Genomic DNA, 23935 nt, shown 5'->3' on the forward strand with positions numbered 1-23935 from the left:
ATGTACATATATACAATGATTACTTTTAAATGAAGAAATAATGTTAGGGTTTTTCCTGAGTGCACGAAATTTACATATTATACCACAGTCTCTGTTTCACTTTTTAGATTTCAGGACGTTACATTTATATCCTTTTAGCTGTGAAGGCAAAAACTCTGTGACCACCACCCTGAATATTCCATGGCGTGAGTTTTCTGAAGGCACACTGTATATCTGGTTGAACTTTGAGACTCAGCGAGGAGGCACTATGAACATATGGCAGTGTGATTTCATAGTCTTCAGTGCATTATTAGACTAGTTGCTTGAATAATCTCCGCACACTGTAAGGTCAAGTAATTCCCACTTTCTCACTTAAAAGTGCTCATGTCAATCATTCTGCAGTAAGTTGCAAGCACACCATCTCCGCATTTGCCCTTAAATAGGGACACAATCAGAACAACTAAATCAGCACCAGAAATGCATTGAACTAAATGGCTGGTCCATTTAACAACATCGGTGGTATCAACCTGAGGTTTCACACTGCCTTCTGCTGGCATTAGTTTTCCCCAGTCTGACACCTTTCTTTACATAGCAGTTTACTATATGAACCCTCATAACACATTGCACACCTAAAATCATTAGCAGTTAGTCATCAAGTACATTATGTCTGAGCTCTGCCAGTCCGGTGAGGTACAAAATCGTCACAGTTAATGCAGTTGCATTAACTATTGGTCATGCAACAGTTAATGCTATGTCCTCAAGTCACAAAAACATGTTTGTATGAGCATTCTGCTATGAAGACCCCAGACTGGCCAGCGACGGACTGTTACATGAATATACTTGTCCCCTGAGATATGAACTTGAAATAGCACAAACAACACATGTAATAAGTCTGTATGAAATGTGTGTGTGTGTGTGTCTGTAAGTGCAGTGTTTATGCTCATGGCTGTGTTTAACAGTTCATCTATGTTGGTGTTGAGATGCATCTTCATCTTCCCCTGTCTCTCCATCTGTCTCCCATTGTTAGTTAACCAAAACTAAACAAAATCTTTCTTTTAGTTTCACAGTCTGTCTGAGGTAGTCGCGGTGGAGGACCTCAGGGGTTTTTCTGTAAGGATGGAGAAAAGATCGTCAGGGTTTTGCACTTGTGTGTTTGTATGTTTTGAAGTTGTCTTTTTTTTTTACCTGTATGTTAGTAGACTTAAGTGTTTTGCCAAATAAAACTCATTCTATAATTTTCATTCAGTCAGTTTTAACTTAAGGTCCACTAATTAGCTTTTCTGGAGCTTCACCGTCTTCCTCAGCAAGTAAAGTTTGCTCAGTTCAACAAACTGACATACAGCTGAACTGAGCAAACGCCACCCTCTTAAGGCAAACTTGCTAGTACTTGGCCCTTACTAACACAGAAACTTAGCATTTTCTGTATTCTTTACCTCAATGACTGTATATATCCAGTTGAGCATCTCTTCCACGTTGCAGTAGACACCTGGCCTTCTCTCCCGGGCACAGCCAATGCCCCAGCTCACCACTCCTACCAGATGCCACCTAGAAGAAGTGAAGTGCACCAGAGGACCCCCACTGTCTCCCTGGGATTCATAACAGCAAAAATAAAATTTTTACACCATTTGATTATCCAAGCCATTTGCCAGAAGAGAACGTCAATATTAAATGATTCTACAAACTACAACTAATATTAAACTGCAGGCCCACAGCAGTACAATTAAAAATTGATCCATTTTACAAGGTAATACACTGTACAAGTGGTTGTTAGGTTTAAAATATTCATATCAAATATTCTTTTGTGTCTTTTGCAATATTAATTAATATTGATCATTGGTTGGTTACCTGGCAAGCATCCACTTCCCCCTTCAGGAAACCAGCACAGATCATCCTTTGGGTTATGGAACTACCATACATTGTGGGACTGGAACACACAGCCTGGTCTATCAGAGGGATGTTGGCCTTCTGAAGTGACGGAGAAACCTCACCTGATGGCAAAACAGGGATACAAGATTTGAGTGATAGCGGTAGCTTCAAAGAAGTTGTCTTTTTTTTTATTAGTCCCGGGGGGGGGGGGGGGCAAGTGATAATGAGGCAGTGTGTAGGTTTCCTTACCATTTTCCTCCAGGTATCCCCAGCCAGTCACAGCCATGGAGGCTCCAGCAACAAGGCCAAAGGCTTTGGGAGGTAGACAAACCGGCTTGCGGGCAACTGGAAGACAGGTTCAGTGCATTCTTTATGAAAATTTTAGCCTTTACGGTTCTTACTATTTACTTTTGTCATACTTAAAGTGCTGTTTAAAGGTACAGTTAACGTTATCAAGCGAGTACACTGGCAGACTTCGAGCTATAGTGAAGAGCTTGCTGTTTGACTTATACTCCACTAGAGAGCATTGCAGTAAAGCCTACTGTATGTTCTTACTTGCCCTTATCACAGCTCTTCAGGTTTAAACTCAGCCAGACTCTACAGAGTCAGTTAACCAGTAGCCTAATAAATATACCAGTCGGTAGGGTACAGTGATTTCTGTTGGTGTGTGTTTATCAGTATTAAATTCCAATCTAACCTCCCACTTTGATGGGGCTGCTAAGTCTTATCAGTGCTATGTCATAGTCGTTTCGTGATGGATTGTAGTCTCCATTCGCGATGATTCTGTCCACATAGGAACCTCCAAGTGTGCCCATGTATGTCCTTCCTGACACCACTCTCCAGCGACTCAGCTCCTTTTTACTGCTGCAAGGCCCAAAGGAAGTGAGCAAGGAGGAAGTGTGAGAAGGAGTTCATGTATTAGAACTTTACCACAAAAGGAATTTCATCGGAAATGGTCTATAGGGAAACAGTACTGACCCTGAAAAGCAGTGGGCAGCAGAGACTACCCAGCGCGGAGACACCAGTGAGCCTCCACATGTATGTTGGCCTCCCTGCTGCAGGCTGACCTGCCAGGGCCAGTCCTCGATTACAGCATCTGTACCCCCCACAATACGGTCCTGGGAGCCCACCTGTCCACAGTCTGACCAAAAAAAGTTATCTTGTTATTTTCAAAAACCCTTTCTTCACTTTGGTCCATTTAAACACTAATGTTTATTTTATGTCTTCGTTGATTTATCCATCTAGATCTGCCTGTTCAAACGGTAGAAGTCAGGTTGGATTAGTGTCTTTTCCTCAACAAACTCCTTTTTGATTTATTGTGCAAAATGAAGTTAAGTACTCTGTCACATGTTCCTAAAAAACAGTTTTGCTGCTTACTGTAGACATGTATGTGCCTGTAATCCTGAAACTAGTCATATAGCCATGTTATCTTCCACCCACCACTGACGAGGTCCTGTCTGCCTTGTTAAATCTGCCAACAATGTTAGTGACAGTAGTTGCTTTTCAAAAAATAAAACTCACTTGAACAGGACAAGGATATCACAGATCCGGATCTGCATACACTGCTGTTGGAAGAAAAAGGTATTCGTCAAATATTTAGAGATACACATGTACCCAGAATGGCCACACAATTCATCAAACTGACAAGATACACAGTCAAATGTTGACCTAACTTTACCTCCCTGTAGGACTTTGTCTCTTTTACTGTTCTGTTTTCTTTGAGTAAAATACCTGTCACTCTCATGGGGGATAAGACAGAGGGAACAAAAACTGTGGGACTTTTTTGGCTTTAAGGAAGAGAAACTGTGAGAACAGAATCTGTCTCTCTCTACAAGAGACATGTGAGGGTGAAGAAAGCAGAGTGCAAAAGAGAAACCGAGAATAAAAGTGAAGATTTATCCCAACTCAAATGCTAATGTGAAAGATAGGAACTGATAGGATTACAAAAAGGGGGACGAGAGCAAGGTGTTTAATATCCTTTATCTTCAAAGTCAACAGCCAGCTACCTGTCAACAGCTGTATCTTTGTCTGTCTGAGACTGACACAGCTGTCACTCTATGACAGCACTGTTTCCTAAACGGCACTGATATTTTTTTTTTAGATCACTTATGATCCGTGTAGCAAAGACAAATAATGCAGGCATGAATTATGAAGTTAAAGGCCTTTGATTTTCCTTCTGATGACATATGTGCTGCCTTCCTCACCGGTCAATGGTAGCCTGATGTATGGGTTTAGTCGTAGTCCCAGGTCTGATGGCTGTGAATGGTCCAGTTTTCAGGGAAGATATTAAAGTGTCCACTGGGACCCTGGTGCTACGAGGTTTACTGTTAGGACACAAGGGGGCCGATGTAAGACTTGATTTCAGGTCAAATAACCCAGTCCTTTAAATTTGCAACACAATATGTGCGATGGATGAAATCTGATATATTTATTCCTGGTGGATGTAAACTCACTATGTGTATCCCAGTTGATTACATGCTGTCTGTGTGTGCTGCTCGGTCCAGTCGTCACTACACACACTCCTCCAACCTGAGCCAAGATTGTACACTTGCAGGACGTGCCTACCTGACATGAGACGCACTAGAGGGAGGAATGGCACAGAGAGGCAGAAAGAGAGGAGTCGTTTTTCAAGCTTTGTTTTTGTGTCTGTGATGACAAAGCGAAAAAAGAGTCAGGTGTTTGTTTTACCTGGAAAGGTAGTGTTGACCGTAAAGCTTGACATACAAGTAATTTCATCCTCTCCTCCAGCACAGTCATCTTTCCCGTCACAGGCTTTGTCTATTGGGATGAACTTCACTGAACGCGCACAGAAGAAGTATTTGCTCTCAATTAGCTGCTTAACTGGAGGGAAGAGGAGTGGCACAGAGGAATAGAAGGACAGAACAAGGGTTAGAATAGCATTCTGCAAGGATCATTTGATATACAGTGAATGACACTGGATCCTGTCATGATTTTTACACCTTTGCAACACATGTTTCTCGCTTATTCAAGCAGCGAAGTCTGGTGGGAAAATATGAAGGTGGGGCCTAGTGGGCACAACATCCTGTGACATATGTGTGTGCCTTTGGAGGAAGGAACTGCTGTTACTCACTGAAGTATGCTGCGGTGACCAGTATGCCCAGTAACACCACAACTGCCAAAACAGTCAGAAACACTCTCTTCCTCTTCGACGCCTTGTCTTTCTGAGTCTTTGGAGCCGTCATGGGCCTTCTGTGGCGGCCTGGCTGCGGAACCACTAGGAAGAAGAGGCAGAAAAACAGAGAAGCGGGGAGAGAAAAATAAGCAAGGCAATAATAGAAAAGCGAGATGAGAGAATAGAAACCACAAAGCAAATGAAGCGAGATTGAGATTGTGCGTATTGAATGTGAAAGCTCTCAGTACTCTCCCACACTAGAATTTTCCAAGTGTTCAGCGTGATATTCAAAGAACGCCTCCATCTGTGCAGCAACATACTGTATATTAACATGAAACCAACACCAGGCGACAGCTTACCTGCCAGCCTTGGATTCAATGGTCTAGTGCTTTCCTCTGGCACATGGGTGATTGTCTGAGGAAAGAATAACAAAGATAAGTCAGACAAGGGATAATGTGAGCACAGGTGTCGGAACAAAAGTGTGCATTGCATGCCTTTAGAGTAAATATACATTACAGTGTGTGTGCCTTGGAGGAGGTGTAGGTTTGTGATTGTGTTATTTTGTGTGCAAGTTTCCATGTAATTATCTCAACTTATACGATATCTTTGCATGTGACTTTTTTGTGTTTACTTCCAGGTGATTGTTCTAATATATGCGATCATAAATTGCATCTATTTGTCCAAAAAGGCTACAAAACATAGAAAACGTGGCCATGTATGAAACAGGTGTATAGCACAATGTATATCCAGGGGAGGAGCCACAAGGATTACCAATTATGCACATATGGAACATAGTGTGCCACTAAGAGTTGTCACGTTACATACATGTCACCACCGCCACCACCATATATGTCAGCCACTGCATATGCTGCAGGCAGTTCCCATAAACTGTTATCACACAGACTACTTGACCCCACCATGAAAGTGATAGACTCTGGATGTACAGTATAGTGGGATGTAGTGTGGTGGGGTCCACTGGGACCCAGTGAGTCTTCCATTCAAATGAAACTGATACTATGGAGAAAGAACACAATGTAATATTGCAGGGTGGTATAGAGAGGTGTGACCACCCTTCAACCACAGGAGCCAGGTTAAAGCACAAGGCTACTCAAGTATTCTTCAGCAGGATATCAGCTGTATCCCAGTTGCATAATTGCATAGACTACATTTCAGTCTGTATTGTGTGTGTAGGGTGTAGAAAAAACTACAGGACAAATGACGGTAGTTATTTCGCAGTGCAGGGGGCAGGATCCTCTGAAGCTGTGGTTCCCAGCCTTTCTGTTTTTGAACCTTTCAAACAAATCAGTGTTACGTGCATGTTTGTGACCAGATGGCTTTCACATGAAAAATGAAAATGAAGCCTGAAGGGGTAAAACTATCCAACATTTAACAGGGGAAAAAAACCCCAACAAAGATTGGAAAAAACTGAATAGTATTCTGTGTAGCAGAAATATGAAAAAAGAAATGTCTTTTTTTAATCGTTTTGTTTTTCTTTTTTTACAATCTCGTTAATTATCATAAAGCCCAATGCTGTGTCCTGGCCCCCAGGTTGGAAACAACTGATCTGAAGGCCTCGGTCCATGATGCTAAGCCCTTTCAAAGAACTAAAACGCCTACACCCTGCATTTCTTGTCTCACTTAAATCGAACATTTGCCGGTTTATCACCAGTTGCCCTCAAATACAATGTGTAAACACACAGAGGTATATCGGCAACAAGGTGTGAGAGCGGAAACGATTAACTGACTAATTGATCCACATGTAAGTAATCTGCAACTATTTTGATAAGCGATTAATTGTTTTAGTAGTAATTTTTCAAGAAAGAAAAATGTGAAGAATTCAACACATTCTCAGGTTTATCTTTATCATATAGTCTACAGCAGTAAACTGGGTATCTTTGGATTTTTGACTTTAGTTCAGACAAAACAAAACATTTGAAAATTTCACCTTTGGTTCTGCGATGATGTGACTAAACTATCTAAGAAGTGCCACTACTTTTGTGACATTTTACACACCAAACAATTGAACGAAAACATAATCAGCAGAATAATAGATAATGAAAGTTGCAGTCATAATGTGAATTGTAGCTTTGATCGTTTTTTGCCAGTACAGTTGGCAAACTGTAGCAGTAGATCTGGCTATTTCACTGTCTAGTTCGAGTTTTATATATTTACCACTCACCGATTGAGCACAGACACCTGGTAAATTCATCCATTGAGGTTTGCTTGAAAACAGAATCTTTGAATCTCTAATCCCAGTTTTGGGATTCTAGCAAACCCTGGTCTGATTACTTTTTAGTAACGTTAACGTGTAGCGGAGGGAGTGCCGTTTTCATTTCAGTGGTTACACTTCGACAAGTTGGGGGTCGGTTTGATGAGCGGCTCGGTCCCTTCAGTGGCGCGACACGCCGGGAGTGTAAACTATTGGCGAAGCGGACGAAATGTGCCGGGGAGAGTTATTTTTTATCCCACCTGAGGCAGCCGCAGGCCCATCCCCTACCCCGGCTCTGATTGGCTTACCTTGATATACTTACAATAACCATAACCAATCATCAATCTTCATGCATAAACCTAACAGACCCAACCAATGAAAGCAACGAGTACTAGCCAATCAGAGGCAGTGTAGGGGCGGGTCTTCGCCCACCTTGCCTGGGTCCTGGGGGGGAAATAACCCTGGCGGGGACGTCGTTTTACACGAGCAAATCGGGATGCCACTCCTGGAAATAAGGTGACTCCAAAAGGTGTCTCATTTACATTTTGCGTCTTCGTAGCTGGTTTGCTTTCGTTAGCCACGGGTAAGCCTACAATGAAGTATGACTTGTGTGTGTCCAGAGTGTGGACCCCGCGGCTTCACCGGTGAGACTGCATGCAGTCAGTCAGAGGGGCTAGCTTAAAGGGCTTGTTGACAAGCTCCAAAAATCAAATCACAGCTTCTCCTTTTCTGTTTCTACATGCGTTAAATACAGGAGATGTGACCTGTGAGTACGGAAATGTCATCATTTACCTTTGACAGAGATGGGCTGAGTAATCGACGTTAAACCTGCAATAACTGATGTTTTTTGGCCACTTGGGGGCAGCGGGGTCCGTGTACTTTTCTGGTATTTGTCGCAGTACTTGCCGATGTTACACCATGTGACCACAGGGGGCGAATTTGCTCGGATATTACTTTGTATAAGCACTTGTTACTATTAACGTTCAATATTTAAAATAGGTGAAAGAAAGGCGAAGTACCTATAATAATTTAATGCTTTATATTTTTGTTCAGTTTTCAGGCACAGTAGGGTCACAATTTCTGATGACCTGTGTCAGAAATTGTGACTTTCATTCTAATGTGCTCCTGCTGGCCCCTGATATATTTTCGGTGTTATTCAGTCTTTAAAAAGCTGACTTAAATGCTAAGTACCTGATAATTACTGGGTGAAAGCGTTTTTTTTTTGTTTTTTTTTCAAGATACAGGTCAACTGAAGCACGGCAGAATGAAGTTAACAATTCAGCATAGTTCATTTTTCGTTTCTGTTTCTAAAAGTAAACTTCTAAAACCAAAAAATATACTGACTCAGTGTTGATACGTCAATATGGTGAACTTGTTTGCAAACAACTACTTATTTGCATATAAAGTAGTTAAGGAGCAACATTATTATTCATTTGAAGTTGTATTTCTGTCCACCTGGCAAATGTAAGTCCAGTATTAGCTCTGTTTTTGGTCTCTGCCGACTTCTGAGAGAAATATAAATTCTGAAGTTAACTTCCAATTTGTAGGGTTCACAAATCTGAAACTGTGTTTTAAACTTTTTATTTAGCTTCTCTGGGATAACATAGTCCGGATTTGACAAGTTTAAGTATAGTGTTTTTTAATCTAGACCTGGTCTGATGTAGTAGACTAGATTTGTTTTGTTTTTTTCTTTCACAGGTAGTAATAAAGGATTCACAAATCTGAAACTGTTAAACAGTTACTGGAGTCAACCTGTTGATCAGGTCAAGGTTTGTCAAGTAAAAATGAAAAGTTTTTATAAGCTAGACCTGGTCTGTTCTTGTCTGGATGGAATAAAGCGCAGTGAAAGTTCACAAATCTGAAAGGTGGTTTTAAACCGCACTAAGGCGTTGAGTTGAATGTCTAGGGACCATTTCACAACAATAATTGATAAAAAATGATAGGTGGCACAAACAGATCCTCTGCATCCTTTGAAGTTGTCAGAAAGATAGTACAGCGTGTGTTCCTTCATTCATCAAAGGCGAACATGATTCATCCTGTAGTGTTATAGCTCAAGTATCACATCAGTATGGCTGGTTACTGGCTTATTTGGAGGATTTCAGCCCATGGTACACAGTTACAGACAGTTTGAAAGCTGCTTTTGTCTACCTGCTGTGGTCTTGTCCTCAAAGCTTTTCGTTCAATTTTTTGAGCTACAATCATATTTACAGAATATGTGTAAGTTGATACTTAGTTTGATTTGAAAAAATAATCTAATGAAGAATCTTTGTTGACTAAATAATGAATTGCCAGAAACCATAGCTATACAAAACAGCTAACTGGGAACATTGTTATATACTGTTTTTAAATTCATTTCATTTCTGTTTTCAAGTATTAGGTAAATTCTCTAATTTGCGTATTTCTTGCTGCCAAGCTTATTCTGCTGCTGTCACCTGGTTAAAATAAGTGCCCAAAAAAAACAAAAGAGAGGTGAAAATGATGTTTGACGGGTCCTGTTAGTCAGACACTTGGAACAAACAAAGTGTATAGACTCCTTAAAGAGAGAGGGACTAAGAATGTTGCTGGGCAGGGTTTTTTTTCAATTGTTTTTGTTTGTTTGGAAGGAAGGAAGCTAATTTTATCCTGCCATGAATCAGCTAAGTTGGCTGATACTATTATGCTGAGAAACAGTCATATAAGAGATTTTAAATAGTCACATCCAGCTTAAACCATAAAAGACTGCATGCGTCAGAGATCCAGACATTTTGTTCTTCTCATTTTTGTGTCTTGAAATCAATCTCAGATTTCTCTTTACATTGAAACAAGGAAGATTTCACTTGTGTGCTTTAAGCCTTGCAGCACTTCGGTAGGTAACATGAGACTTTTATTTACTTATGGTAAAGTTTTTAAAATAATTAGTTCATAGCCATGTACTTTTGCTTTTATGTAATAAGATGTAAGGTGATTCTGAGATACCCCACTTCTTAATTTCCCCAGAAGACTTAAGACTAAAGCGGATTTTCGAGAGTAGATATTTTTTGTACATAGTTTCCACCAGTTTATTGAGCCTAAAATATCAGACTTTAAAAAACTATAATATAATTATAATAGCGATCCCTATATGTAAATGAATAATTTGATTTTAACATATGCTGATTAATACACACCCTCAAAAGAATATTCATCACATACGCACACTCATCACTGATACCAACTGGCAGAAATCTCAGTGGGAAAAAAAAGTGCGAGAAACCAGGTCATCATAACGTGACTATGTATGAGTTGAGTAAGCAAGATGAATGAGACAGCACAAAAAAGGGAGGGTTCCGTCTAACCTGGAAAACCAGAAAGATGGCTAAAAAAAAATCATGTTGTCAAGAGTGGACAAACACATACCTGAAAATACAGGGTCTGTTTTGTCATATCAGGAGATGTGATGACAGTTCCTTCTGGGAAACATAAATGTCGTAATTGGTACCATCACTAACATTAACCAGTTAATGAGCCATAGCCGTCTTTCAAAACAACCAGGTAGCAGTAGCCAAGCGAGATCATATCTCACATCTAATTTCTGCAATAAGAGTTACACTGTTAAACCTGACTTTGTTTCTTTTCGAGTCAGACTGACCCATATGTGGACTACTGTCTACTGGGAACTGCTCCAGCACCAGCAAAAAAAGTATAACTGGGTCAGCCTTAACAGATAACGCTTTGAAACGGTAAACCTTTTGTTCAAATGAGGTGTCCACCTTGCTGCCTCTCACCTTTGTTGGATTATGTTCCTCTGAACTGAAATATTCACAAAAGCGCTTTTGAGAATCTACGCATGACATTACGTGACGAGCTTTAATCTAGAAACGTGCTGCCCCCACGTTTAGATATTTAGAGGCAACAAACATATGTGCATTTATATAAGCAAAGATGCATGCTTTAGTCAGTTTAGGCCGCACTCACTAAAACACAAACAGTTGCAGCCACATACAGTATAATGAGGTAGATGGTACACACACACACTAGTATGACCTACAGGTAAAAAAAAAACACATACACAAACCAAATACAACTAATGAATATCAGCAGGATAATTTTGAAACTAAAATATTCCCACCTTCAAGCCGAAGCTGCCACTGATCTCACACCTGTGATAAGATAAAGTCTGCTTTGTCATATCAAAGGCTGAACCTTTGGTATGACAACGTGTCTTTGTGCCATAGTATGATAACAAACTTGTTACCAGAATAAATAGGGATGATGCTATTCAAATTGCTGCTCCAGGGCAAACCACAGACCTGATAAATATGTTGATTCTGCTTGTAGCTGCACTCACCCACATGATGTAGTTGTCTTTCTCGGTAAGGCCCAGATGCACCTCATCTGACGGGCAGGACCGAGTAAATGCTGCCCTCCGTCCCTTGAGTAGGGACTCCCCAGAAACTCACTGTCCTGTGTATATCCTTCGTCCTTTTCCTCTCACCTTCCTGCTCGACTGGCTTTGACTACAAAACCTGGTTAGATTTGACCCCACTTTCTCTCTCTCTCTCTCCCTCTCCTTCCTCTTATCTTTTCACGGTAAGTGAATCCGGCTTGAAGGGTGCCTGACTTGCCCCTCTCTAAAGCCCCAAGGCTGTAATAAAGAGTGCTGGTGTGTAGCCTTGTTTATCCGCGCTCCACAGAAGTATTCCAGGTAACTTGACACCTGAACCCTCCCCTCTCTCTCTCGCTCTCGTTACTCCCTCTCTGTGTGTCTTCCCCAGTTTTGGCCCTCCTCCTACACACCGTCCGACTCCAAACTTTTTAAATCCTTGGCACATAAAAGCACGCCATCTATTTTTTTGCCCCCTTTTGTGTCCATCTCTCCGTAGCTCCCTTCCAGGTTCTTTTTGCCTCTCAAATTTTACCCAAAAATACACCCATACAGCCATGCATCTGGAAAGATACAAATACATGCAAAAACAAAAATGTAACACAGTGGTGCATATGTGCACACACACATGCAAGACACAACATGAATTTAAAAGTGGTGTGCGTGTGTGTGTGTGCATGTCCAGTGACATACCGTGAGGGTGAGGTTTGTCTTTTATCACCTATGTTTTGACAGTCTAATGAGAAGTCAGTTGGTATCAGTCAGAAGTTTGCGTCTGACATCTAATTGTGACTCATGGCATGTCATGGCTCATAGCATGAGCATAACAGAAATGTGACAAATACACTCAATGCCTCACAAGAATCTACAGCCATGCCAGTGGCTACAGTGGCGCTTTGAGCTAAATACTAAAAGTTAAAAGCCTTAATGCTAACACCCTCGCAGTGACAGAGCTAAAATGCTGACGTTTAGCAAGAATAATGTTAACCATAATCACCTTCTTAGCGTAGCCTTTTAGCATGCTACCATCTGCTAATTATCACTAAACACAAAGCACATTAGCGTTGCAGGTATTTGGCCATAAACCAAAGTATGTGATTGATTAAAGTTTTGACCTGATAATGGGGCGAAAATGAAAGTCAGGGATCACATTTTTGCAATTTATCCTGTGGAGGACATAAATGCCTGAACCAAATTTTGTAGCAATTCGTCCAATAGCTCTTGAGACATTTCACTTAAAAGCAAAAAGGCCAACCATGAATGTCAGTAGACATTTCATGGCAATCCATCAGTGTTGATGGTTGAGATATTTCAGTCTTGACGAAAGTGGACAGACTGCTGCAAACGTGGCTAAAATTGTAGTGTGTTAGAAATATATTTGAATATGTGTTTATTCTGTTCTATGATTTTTGGCCAAAAGTGCCAAATGCCTGATTGTACCAGCAGATACCAATACAGCAACACATTACTGTCCTGTGGTTCTTTGATATATCATTACCCTATAAGGATGCAGTCAATAAGCCAGTGTTAATGTCATGGGACACTGTCATGGGGGGGGCAGAAAAAGGTTGGTTGAAGAGAAAGAGCCATTGTTATAAACCGCAGCTGATTGTTTCGCTTGATCAGGACTATCTCCACCTTTCCTCACTTAGTCCATTGGTCTATGGACTTAGTAATTGTTTTTACTGTTATATATGTACAGTAAAGCACAATAAATGTATCCTTACGGTGAGTCTTATTTACTGTATATACAGTAAATCACCCATTTTCCACTCCCTCTAATATAGCACATTTCCCACTCTGTAAATCACATGAATATTGTTCAGTCACAAGTTTTTTCCTGTCTGATAGTCTGACATGGTTGAACAATGGCTAACAAGACATTTTCACACGCTATAAAGTAGAAGATGACAGCAATACAGAGATCTAATAAATCTTTTGTATGCCCTTGTTTGACTCTAGGCTTTTAATGTTTTGCAGAGTCAAATTGGTTTATTTTGTTCATAATCCCATCAGCTCTCACAGCACGACAGCCACACACACAATCCATATCAGAGGGATGAAATTAATTCGTTGTTTATTATGCATTTCTTTGTCAATGAGCAAAGTGGTTGCAGCTGAAAACACTGGTGTGTTCTTTTGAAACTGGGTGCATGTAAAGATCAAGGACAAATAAATAGACTCCTGACTTCCTGAACAGCATATAGTCCAGATTGTTAACATATTAACAGAATACCGTCAGAGCAAAGATGTTTGTATTCACAATTAATATGTACCATCTAAAACAAGTATTTTCAAATATTTATATTGCTTATTCTCTTGCTTATTCTCAAGTAAGTACTAGCAACAAAATGTTGCTAGTACTTACTTGCTCCTCACTGACTTGCAAACAGTATGGCAGGATGTTCAAATTCTGTGCAAATCTGAGAAACCTATGCAGGCTTTTTCAGCACGATCTTTGATCACACTGAAGCATTTTGCCACCTTAATAATTTGTTGACTGGTTTTTAGCAAAGCAAAATAAAAATGAATAAGGCAAACAACTGTAGTTGTAAAATTGAATTGGAGACCTTCACAACATTTTGTTTTAAATTCTAATCAAGAACTTCAGATGTCAATCATATTATTTAACACATTTCAGGACCCAAATTGACCAAGAAAAACTAGTGGCTCCAAACTTAAAAAAAACCACAGATTTAAAATTTGGAACTTACCTTTTAAAGCATTATGCATCCCTATCAGACATGCTTATGTGGACTACTAAACTGTTGTAAACTGTTGTAAACCATGCACATGCTTATGCGGATGGTTTACAACAGTTTAGTAGGACACTTGATGAGAAATGGATCAAAGTTCTTTACTGAGTCAGCTGAGTTTGGAAAAACACCACTTAAAAACCATCAAAGTTTTGGAAAAAAAACAGTAGAAGTAATAAAAAGAATATTATAGTTACACTCACCTGTGAAGCAGCTGTCCTTCCTTGTCAGAAGAGCATCTGAGGGTCAAACTGGTGGAAAATTATTCTTAGTCTCTGAAATGCAGGATATTTCTCTGGGGAGTTTCTCAGCTGACTTATTTTTCAACAGGGACCACCCTCTGCCCTCCACTTTAATGGCAAACAACCTATCTCTGTCCATCTTTTGCCCTCTCGCTCGCTCACCACCAAAGCCATTACACTTACATCACCCTCCCAACACAGGTTTGCATTTTGTGAAACTCGATATCGAGCTTGAGAGGACTTAGGCGAAGTGCGATTTGAAAAATGTCTTGTTAATTATTAACATAGCTTCACTTTTCATGTTCCCTGGACTCTAAAGAATAAATGTTGTCCCACATTTTTTGTAAAAACAAAACAAAAACAAAAACTGAATTATTATTTTTTTCTTTTTTGAGGATAGTTATCTCAAAAAGCTAAATTGTTTTCCATGCTAATGTTAGACCAGTTATTTGATATATTACAGGTTAAGTTACAGTAAGTTAAATCGAATTTGGGAAAGGTGACTGACATTTCCTGGATATAGGACAAAAGAAAGGGAAGGGAAAACAAAGATTTTCAAGCTGAATCAACAGTGTCTATGATAATACGCAATTCTTGTCCAAAATTGTATGCATTAACTAATTTAATTCCAAAATATACCTAAGCTGTTCAAATTGTCAATCATGAGTTCTATTTGTTTGAATACTCCAAAAACAATAAACACAAATCCCATAATCCAAGTCTTTCATCACATCACTGGGAACACGAAATACTTAATACTCTAAGGACGTTATTGTGTCAGCTGCCACCCACTGCACCTGACCGACATTAAATGAATGGACTTACAGTATAAGGAAGTACTTGTGCTATGTGCTGACAATTGTGAAATATAATACGTGTCATGCAACTCAATCAGACAACAAGTATCTATTAATCTTTTAGTCATTACATAGGGATAGATGATACCATCACAGATAGAGGGCTTTGCAGAATGATAACTATTATAGCCTTGATCACTGTAAAGGTGTATTAATTTCATCTCTCAGTGTGATGTGATTGTACAATGAAATACCAGAAAATTGCTGCCATATTGCCAAGAAATCCCAAGCAGATTTCCTGAACAGAATTTTTTTTTTCTCTGCTTACTGCTCCCTGGGTGCACCTCCATAAACACACAGGTACACAGGTACAGAAAATAGGATAAAAAAAAAAAAGAAAAGTGAGTTATATTCAAAAATAATAGATAAGACTTTTTTTTTTTTTTTTTTTACAGGACGCAGGAAAAGGATATCACAAACACCTCCAAACTCTCCCTCTTCCTTGAAATAATTTGAAAAAATATCTGGGCACGCAGTACCATGTAAAAATAACTGAATATGTCATTACAAATTTGGATTACAGATTAATGCAGCTTTAATGGACAAAACTTGATTGTGGGGAAGACGTGAATTTTCATTTGTGTTCCACAGCAGGCAGATCACAACTAACTAACTTAATTGTTGCTTGTCATTGCAAAAAATCCCAACTTTTTATGAGCGTGTTACTGTGGAATGCCAACGGAACAAAGGCAGCCCAACACTTAACATGGTATATATTGACCTTATACTGTTTTGATGAAAGGCCGTAGAATTTGGATTTCCATGTACAACCTTCCTGAAGACTCCTCATTCTTCCACCAAAAACTAGCAAGTCGACCTTTTGAGCGGAGATTATTTTTATTACATATTATGGCCCCAACGGTCAAGAATGAATTTACATCCTCATATCCTCACTTTCAGCACCCCTCTGAGATGAATTTATGGACTGGAACATCCTTAATAAGTGTCTACAGCCATACTAGCAGCTCTGTGAGGCTGTAAAGCAGAGCTTTGAGCTAACGTCAACATGCAAACATGCTCACAGGGACACTGCTAACGTGTCGCAGGGATAATGTTTATTATGTTCACTATCTTAGTTTAGCATGTTAGCATGCTAACATTTGCTAAACCCAAGTGCAGCTGAGGCTTGTGGGAATGTCATTAGTTTTGCAGGTATTTAGACAAAAACCAAAGTAAAATTACATTTTTGACATGATGGTAGCACTAGCGGAGAAATCCGGGGATCCAAAAAGCCATTAGGATTATTCCTCTATGGAACATGAATGTCTGTACAAAATTTAATGTCAATCCATCTAATAGTTGTTGCGATATTTCAGTGTGGACCAAAATGGTGGACCATCATTGCCATTCCTAGGGCGACACTGCTAGCATGGCTAAAAATTGCAGACTGATGTAAAATGAGTCAACTGATTTTCAGGAGAGGGGATGAAAGGGAGAAACAATAGACGAATGAGAAATTTCCCTCCACTATCCATACCAACACAAGAATTTCATTTAGCAAATTGGCTGAGATAGGGTCACATCTGTATCTGGTCACATTATTAAAAGTAAAATACATAGTCAATAAATAAAGGAAGTAAAAAAAAGAGGATGTAGACTCTCTACATGTGGCAGATGGAAAGTGGAACTTGAATTCATCTTACATTTCAGATGAATGTGTGGGTGTTTAAGGCAATTGTATCACTGTCTGCCAGTGGTATCTAAGGGAACAAGAACCTAATCGTCTTTATCAGTATACGATATGGCATCCCCAATCTAGATCATGGAATACAAGTTAATGGGAGGCAGCTAATTTGTGTTGCCTTCAACACATTTGTGGCTCATGTTCTGTGGTTAACTCAGAGTGCGAATCATCCAAATAGGTTAAATAACAGGAAACCTCACACCACTCGGAACTGATAACATCTTGTGGGTGAGGGGTGACACATCTTTAAGACATATACAACTTTTAAAATGATGTACTCACTACAATACTTGACATTAAATCTCAAACTGTTGTAAGTTTATAGTGATTCTTAATCATTTGAATGACTGTCATGACAACCACTTTTTTCTGTTCTCATGTATTATTTTCCTCATTTAAAGGGTACAACACCAGAAATATGTGTCACACCAACTATGATTTTAATACACTAATAACATGTTCATCCAACATCATAAACATTGCAAAAGAGAAACCTTCCAAATGACTCTCAAAACTTTCAGTTTGGACGCAGCACTTCTATATTTAAGTTTAAACTACTTGTAATTCTTTTACCTTACTTCACTCTAGGAATTACTAAGTGACTAGAGTACTTTCCCCCCAATAAAGTATATTCTAAAATATAGTGGTTTGTTGTGGGTAATTCCTTGTGTACAACGATGCGGACTTGTACTTTACCAGTAGGACAGACTCAAGAAAACCCAGCTGCCCAACAAAAGCAACAGCAACATAGTATCAGCTTATAAAAAAAGATGTATTGTATGAAAAATATTGGTTTTGTAACTTTTAAACTAACTTAAAAACCCTTACTGTCAATATATTTTCAGTAAAATACCAGTACTTCTGTTTGAGTCAGATGTTTTGGTACTATTTTCAGGCCAGGTTAAATTTGGCTTGATCATGTTTTCATCATTATTTTCAACAACAATGAAGAGATGTAATAATTTAGTCATCCAACAGGAGTCCCCATGCGCCATCTGATTGAGGTGTTATTACCTGGCAGCCTATTAATGATTTCTTAGACAGGGGAAAGAAAAAAGAGAGAGAGAGGCTGCTTTTGGTGCTGTGATGGAAACCGCAGGTACAAAAGCAGGGCATTTCATTAGTGAACTTCATTATGTAGATAAGGTATTTCTCCTAAAGCTCGGCAAGACCAGAATGTTATAGTTTCTGGCTGTGTTTGAGTTTCTTGTTGGATCTCAGTGAGACAGTTGTGCAAAAGGCTGGATGTCTTGTGAAAAGTTGTTATACTGCACTATCAAACAACTCCAGAGTGAATTTTAAAGCACGGCCTGCTTCACATGACTGTCTATGGGAGAACGACAGGTTGTCACATTCACTTTGTTTTAACATCTGCTGATGAAGGGAGGGTAGAAGAAAGGCAGGATAAGGATAGAAGTCGGACCGGTTTAAAAGAATGACTGGTATGGGGACATGGACAGCCAGACGTTGGAAGAAGCAAGAAGAGAGAGTACTACTCTGTTTTGGTTCTTCACAGTCAAGACAAATAATTTAATAAGGATTCGTGGAAAGACTGTGACAGAGCTCAACACCAAACGGACAGGGAGGAGAGGAGAAGACAGACAAGATAACATTGGTCATATTGGCTAGTCAGCTATGGGGAATGGTGGTAAGAGTCTTTTGGCTGAGATGTTTAATTTCAGTTCCGCTTGCATCAACTGTGAGGCACATAAACAACTTCCAAAAAATCGCTCTGGGTTGTGATTCAGATTTATTTTTCCACTCAAGTATTTTACTTTCACAACAATGCTGTTTTAGAATTCCGACAAAATGCACTTTCTTCTTTGGATTCAATGATCTTTTAGTGTTATCTTGGGTTACCTGTTGTACATTTTATATAGAAAAGAGGCTCTGCTTTTTTTTCTGTAACTAGAAATCACAAGCTCTTCTCACTGTGTTAGTTGGCAACTTAGAACCTTTAAAATATTGAGTTTTTTAAACCTGCATGGTCAGTCACTATTGCCGTTACTGCATGTGTACAGGAGAGCTGTTGTCTGAAAGGTGCTAAGGTTCAACACTGAATAAAACTAAAAAAGGGAAGTAGAAAAGAGTTTTCCATTTAGTTCTGCTAAAGCTTATGCAGTTGAGTGGGAAAAAAAATGACAGTGTAATAAAATTCCCAGCTGTTTACATCACCAGTCCCCAACCCCCCCGGTCCGTGGGTCGTTTGGTACCGGGCCCCACAGAAAGAATGAATAACTTAAATTATTTCCGTTTTATTTATTATCCGAGTCTGAACAATCCTTTATTTTGAAAAATGACAATCTAAATGATAATTGAAAATTCTCTCCGTTACATCCGTCTGTTCTTCAATCACTCTTGACGCATGTCAAGATGCTTGTCTCGGTAATGTGACGGAACGCTAATATTAAACCCACAAGCTAGCAAAATGAGTGAAAAACAGACGTCGTTGGAAAGTTCCTTTTACAAAGGGGAAAAGGCCCAGTAAGGAGACAGAAGAAGAGCCTGTGACGACTAAGAAGAAGAAAGCTGCATTTAACAGACAATACCAGGAGACGTACTTAAAATATGGATTTATCGCGAAAAGGAGATTCCCGCGCACCAAGCCCGCTCTGCATTATATGTGGTGACTGTCTCTCCAACGAGGCAATGAAGCCCTCAAAACTGCTTCGCCACTTGGAGACCAAGCACCCTGCATTAAAAAACAAACCTTTGGAGTATTTTGAAAGGAAAAAGCGGGAACAAGAAGGACAGAAGCAGTTACTGAGAGCCTCATTGTCTCCCATTACCCCTAGATAGGACCGTCTTGTTGCAGAGAAACAAGCTCAGGGCCTTCATTGATTTAGCGTTATGTTGAGTTATATGTTTCATGTACTTTATATTTGTTTTGTGGCGAATCTTATTTTGAAGGCATGTTCAAGTGTTACCATAGCGACCAGAGAGGATGTTACTCTTGTTATGTTGTTGGCGCATGTCAGGAGGACGCTGCTAATAAAGTTACATACAAGTACACAGTGGATTCACGTTTATAATTATATTTACAAAATACCACATGTTTTGTGTTGGTCGTATCATTTTATTTTATTGTATTTATCCGCCACACCTTGAAGGCCGGTCCGTGAAAACAATGCTTACATTAAACCGGTCCGTGGTGCAGAAAAGGTTGGGGACCCCTGGTTTACATGATGTGTGTATTTTTGTCTCAAACTCCCACCACACTGATTTCAGTGTCTCTGCTGACTGCTAATGAAGCCAGGGCCAGAATCTTTCTCAGAAATTGGTTTTTCCAATCTCATTTCATCGGAGTGAATATTCATTCATAATGAACAGATGTATAGTGATTGAATTAGGCCCAGGCAGCCAAACAGACCATTTCAGTTGGCAATCATTTATGTCAGGATTACAATACCCTTTAAAATTAAAAAAGAACCTTTTTGTCATTCAGTTTGCTTGTTCTTGAATGCTCGTAAGGTAATCTTTGAAAATGTGTTAATCTATGGCTATGATCTCATTACCTCTTTGCGTTTGTTATGGCAGGGAGCAGGGTGAACTCAACAGCAGTTGGTGTCGCTGTGGGCTTTGGCATCCTGGCAATCCTCTTCGCTATTGGCATTGTACAATTCTGCTTCAAATACAAATGCAAAAAGTGCAAAAACTGTTGCAAGAAAAAGGGTGAGAGGTGCTTCAATGTGCCATTGCAAACAACTTGCTTCCTCTTGTATCTCTCATGGTTTTGATTCATGCAGATAATTTTGGTTTTATCTGACTACGTTTTGAGATACATCTTAGCATTTCTGCTGCCTTACCAGTACAATGGAGGTGAATTGGATTTGTGGTGCACACAGCACTGAAAAATTAAATTTAAGAAGTTCAACAGCAACATTCAGTCGACTTGGTTATTTTAATAATAATCCAAAGACCTCTGTGAACACTTTTCATACAGTAGGAACTGCTTTCTACCAAGGAAATAGTCATGATAAGAATTGTTCTCCAGAAAAACAATTTTTTCATTCATGTGCACCACAAATTCCATTCACCTCTTTTGTATTTGGCTGGAAGCACAAATTTCAGAGATGGATATTTCAAAATCTGCACAAATAAAACTGAAACTCTCTGCATGGCTCTGTATTTTGGGTGAATATACTTCAACCTTGTGAAACTGGCATGCAGATGCTTACATAGGAGATGCTGTGCAACATCACTCGACATTAAGACTACAATATCATGATCTGCCATGCAATTGTCGCATAGTAATGCATATTCATTGTGACCCCTCTTGCTCTCTAGAGCCATCATTGAAAGACAAAGTGCTCACGTAAGTGGCCTATTCCTCAAAGGCTTGTTCACATACAAAGTTTTCTTCCCTCGTATATACAGTGATTGCTCAATAGTTGTTTGCGTAAGCTTGGTGTGTTTGATCTCTCTATCTGCAGCCAAGTCGGGTTGAAGAAATCTCCTCCATTCTCCATCAGCAGCATCATAAAATAACAACCAAGTTGGTGGCAGTTGATTCTGGCAACCACCATAATGGAAGGCACATCCCTCACCCGTCATTTTCCTACGCACCACCCGTTTTGTCTTCAGCATTTATGTTATCTCTTCCTGTTTTTTGCTGCTATAATTCATGTTGTTTTTTTTAACCAGAGGAGGGACTTTATAGAGTTATGCTAAAGCTTATGCAGTTGAATTACATTTGAATTGATGCGTCAGGTGACGCTTTCAAACCATGTCGCTGCCTCTTGGCCAACTTTTTAGTTGGGTCTTGAAAACAAAAATGACTACTTTGTCTTGGAACAGAAAGAGAGGTATTGAATGCTATTGTTGCTATAAAAGTTGTATTTTTATGTAATGTAATTTAAAAAATTGATTACAAATAAAATATGGGTATACATTTAAATATATATGTATGTCCTTGGAATATCCATTTTTTGTCAGTTTTGCTATTTTTCACAGCTTCAACAGCTTTTGAAAATTGTGGTTTCACGTGGTTTAGATATGAGTACGCACATGTATACACACCACAAAGAAACAAATGCAAACGTGCTGCTCATGAAAAGAACTTTTCAGATGAAGGCAGACTATCGAAAGTTCAACCAAAGTAACTAGGCAGATCACTTTTCTTGTAAATTGTGGGTGACTTCCCTCCACGCTAACATGTTTGCTACCTTTTTGATACTTTCTATGGTTGCTGGAAATTTAATGTCAGTGTTTTTCCTTTAATGAAACTAAAGATTGTTTCTGTGTATCTGATGTTTTTCTGATATGAACTTCCTACGATAAGGTGAATAAAGGTCAACATTTGCATTAATTCCAAAACAGTTATAACCTAGACATACACAAGACTATTTTCTCTAATTGAAATTATTTTAGATTACTTGAGACTCCGCTCTCTCTCCCCTTTCCCCTCTCTGCATTTCTTCATTTGTGATTATATTAGAGATTGAGGTAAACTTTTTAGACTGCAGCAAATTTTTTTTTTTTTTTTTTTTGTGACTGCGTCTTGTAGAGGGACCTTGCACTGCATCTAAATTTTGGAGGTTTGTGTTGAAACAAGTTAGCACAAAGAAGCACAAAAATGTTCGAGGTGTTCAATTGAGTTGAGATTTGGTGACTGCGATGCCCATAGCATATGATCTACATCATTTTCATACTCATCAAACCATTCAGTGACCCCTCGTGCACTATGGATGGGGCATTGCCATCCTAGAGGAGACCACTCCCATCAGGATAGAAATGTTTCATCACAGGATAAAGGTGATTGCTTAGAACAACTTTGTGTTGATTTGCAGTGTCCCTTCTCTCTAAGGGGAAAAGTGGACTCAAACCATGCCAGCAAAATACCCCCAAACAGCATAGCAGAGCCGACGGATCACCTCACTGTAGGGGTCAAGCATTCAGGCCTGTACTGTTCTCCCGGGGTGTAAGCCACACATGCACTCACCCACTCGTGGAGAACACGGTGAAGGACGACTCATCTGATTATACCACATTTTTCCACATCCCTGTAGAGCAACACCTATGGTTTTTGCACCACTGAACTCTCAAATGTGCATTCATCTTTGTGTTGAGGGGTTTATGCACTGCAACCCTACTATAATTACCCCTTTATGTAACTGTCATCAAACTGTTCTTGGTGACACAGTCTGATCACATCCTGCACTGACATTCTAAGTCACCTGAGGAAGAGCTGCCGTGCTGAGTTTCCTTATATATCACACTAATGCAGGACGACATTGTCATCAAATGCATTCTGCCGACCACAATTTCCAACCCGATTTACAGACATGTTTCCCTTAGATCTAAATGCAGATGTGACTGGTCATTTTTCATATTGAAACACCAGCCAGTTGAGCAGTCCTTGTGACTGAAGCTCCTGCCACCCGTGTCCCAGCAATGAACCCTCTCTCGCAGTCACTTAGATCCTTTCCTCCTGTCCTTTTGATACAAAATCAATACAGAATCAACTGGACCTGCTCAGCAGGTTCATACATATCAAAGAGCATGATTGGATGTTAATTGCTTAATTGTACCATTGTACAGTGCACCAGTGTGGACGCATCTGCATTTATTACGTTTCTCCACTCATTTATCCAGGTTTTTCCTTTAATTTGTCACCTGCCTGTACACATTGCATAGAGAGCAGTAGGTGGGGTATCAGTATGGGCTCAACACCAAATTTTTACACCAAGGCCTCCTAACAGGTTAATCCAGCTACACATGAGATGGTAAGGAGAGAGGATGTGCAATGATCAGCATTTGGTGATCGTAATTGGACATGTGACACAAAACCAGTGACGAAATTCTTTTCAGTTCAAAGGAACACTTCCCCTGTACTTTATTCTCTAAATAGAGAATTAGGTCATATGA

At 39.6% G+C, this 23935-nt stretch overlaps 1 protein-coding gene and 1 long non-coding RNA gene across 6 annotated transcripts; one reads left to right on the forward strand and one right to left on the reverse strand.

Moving 5' to 3' along the window:
* Positions 1-690: 690 nt before the first annotated feature.
* On the reverse strand, positions 691-14608 carry tmprss4a (transmembrane serine protease 4a). 3 transcript variants are annotated; one of them, XM_040130343.1, is made up of 13 exons: positions 14489-14608; positions 5338-5392; positions 4937-5080; positions 4534-4686; positions 4299-4425; positions 4050-4169; positions 3367-3410; positions 2824-2986; positions 2543-2709; positions 2095-2190; positions 1825-1967; positions 1413-1565; positions 691-1087 (listed from the first exon to the last, which is right to left on the reverse strand). In XM_040130343.1, the coding sequence occupies exons 3-13, from the start codon at positions 5046-5048 to the stop codon at positions 1076-1078; spliced, it is 1290 nt and encodes a 429-aa protein (XP_039986277.1). In that variant the 5' UTR covers positions 5049-5080; positions 5338-5392; positions 14489-14608; the 3' UTR covers positions 691-1075. The 3 variants fall into 3 exon arrangements, with proteins under 3 accessions (XP_039986277.1, XP_039986276.1, XP_039986275.1); XM_040130342.1 differs by lacking the exon at positions 14489-14608 and adding an exon at positions 7158-7449 and having other exon boundaries at positions 3367-3407; XM_040130341.1 differs by lacking the exon at positions 14489-14608 and adding an exon at positions 7158-7447.
* On the forward strand, positions 7592-21947 carry LOC120791729. 3 transcript variants are annotated; one of them, XR_005707724.1, is made up of 4 exons: positions 7592-7703; positions 20606-20740; positions 21356-21383; positions 21502-21947. It is a non-coding gene; the product is annotated as an uncharacterized LOC120791729 (long non-coding RNA). The 3 variants fall into 3 exon arrangements; XR_005707726.1 differs by having other exon boundaries at positions 7611-7770; XR_005707725.1 differs by having other exon boundaries at positions 7613-7716.
* Positions 21948-23935: the final 1988 nt, after the last annotated feature.

Source organism: Xiphias gladius, chromosome 7, assembly GCF_016859285.1.
Source record: "Xiphias gladius isolate SHS-SW01 ecotype Sanya breed wild chromosome 7, ASM1685928v1, whole genome shotgun sequence".
Classification (NCBI taxonomy): domain Eukaryota; kingdom Metazoa; phylum Chordata; class Actinopteri; order Istiophoriformes; family Xiphiidae; genus Xiphias; species Xiphias gladius.

Bases quoted from the DNA above. Each gene is read 5' to 3' on its own strand.
- tmprss4a (XM_040130341.1), bottom strand. From the start codon at position 7,187: ATGAATTTACCAGGTGTCTGTGCTCAATCG. The intron at 5,081-5,337 runs GTAAGCTGTCGC...TCTTCTTCCTAG, and splicing joins ATTGAATCCAAGGCTGGCAG to TGGTTCCGCAGCCAGGCCGC. The intron at 2,191-2,542 runs GTTAGATTGGAA...CCTGTCTTCCAG, and splicing joins CAGCCCCATCAAAGTGGGAG to TTGCCCGCAAGCCGGTTTGT.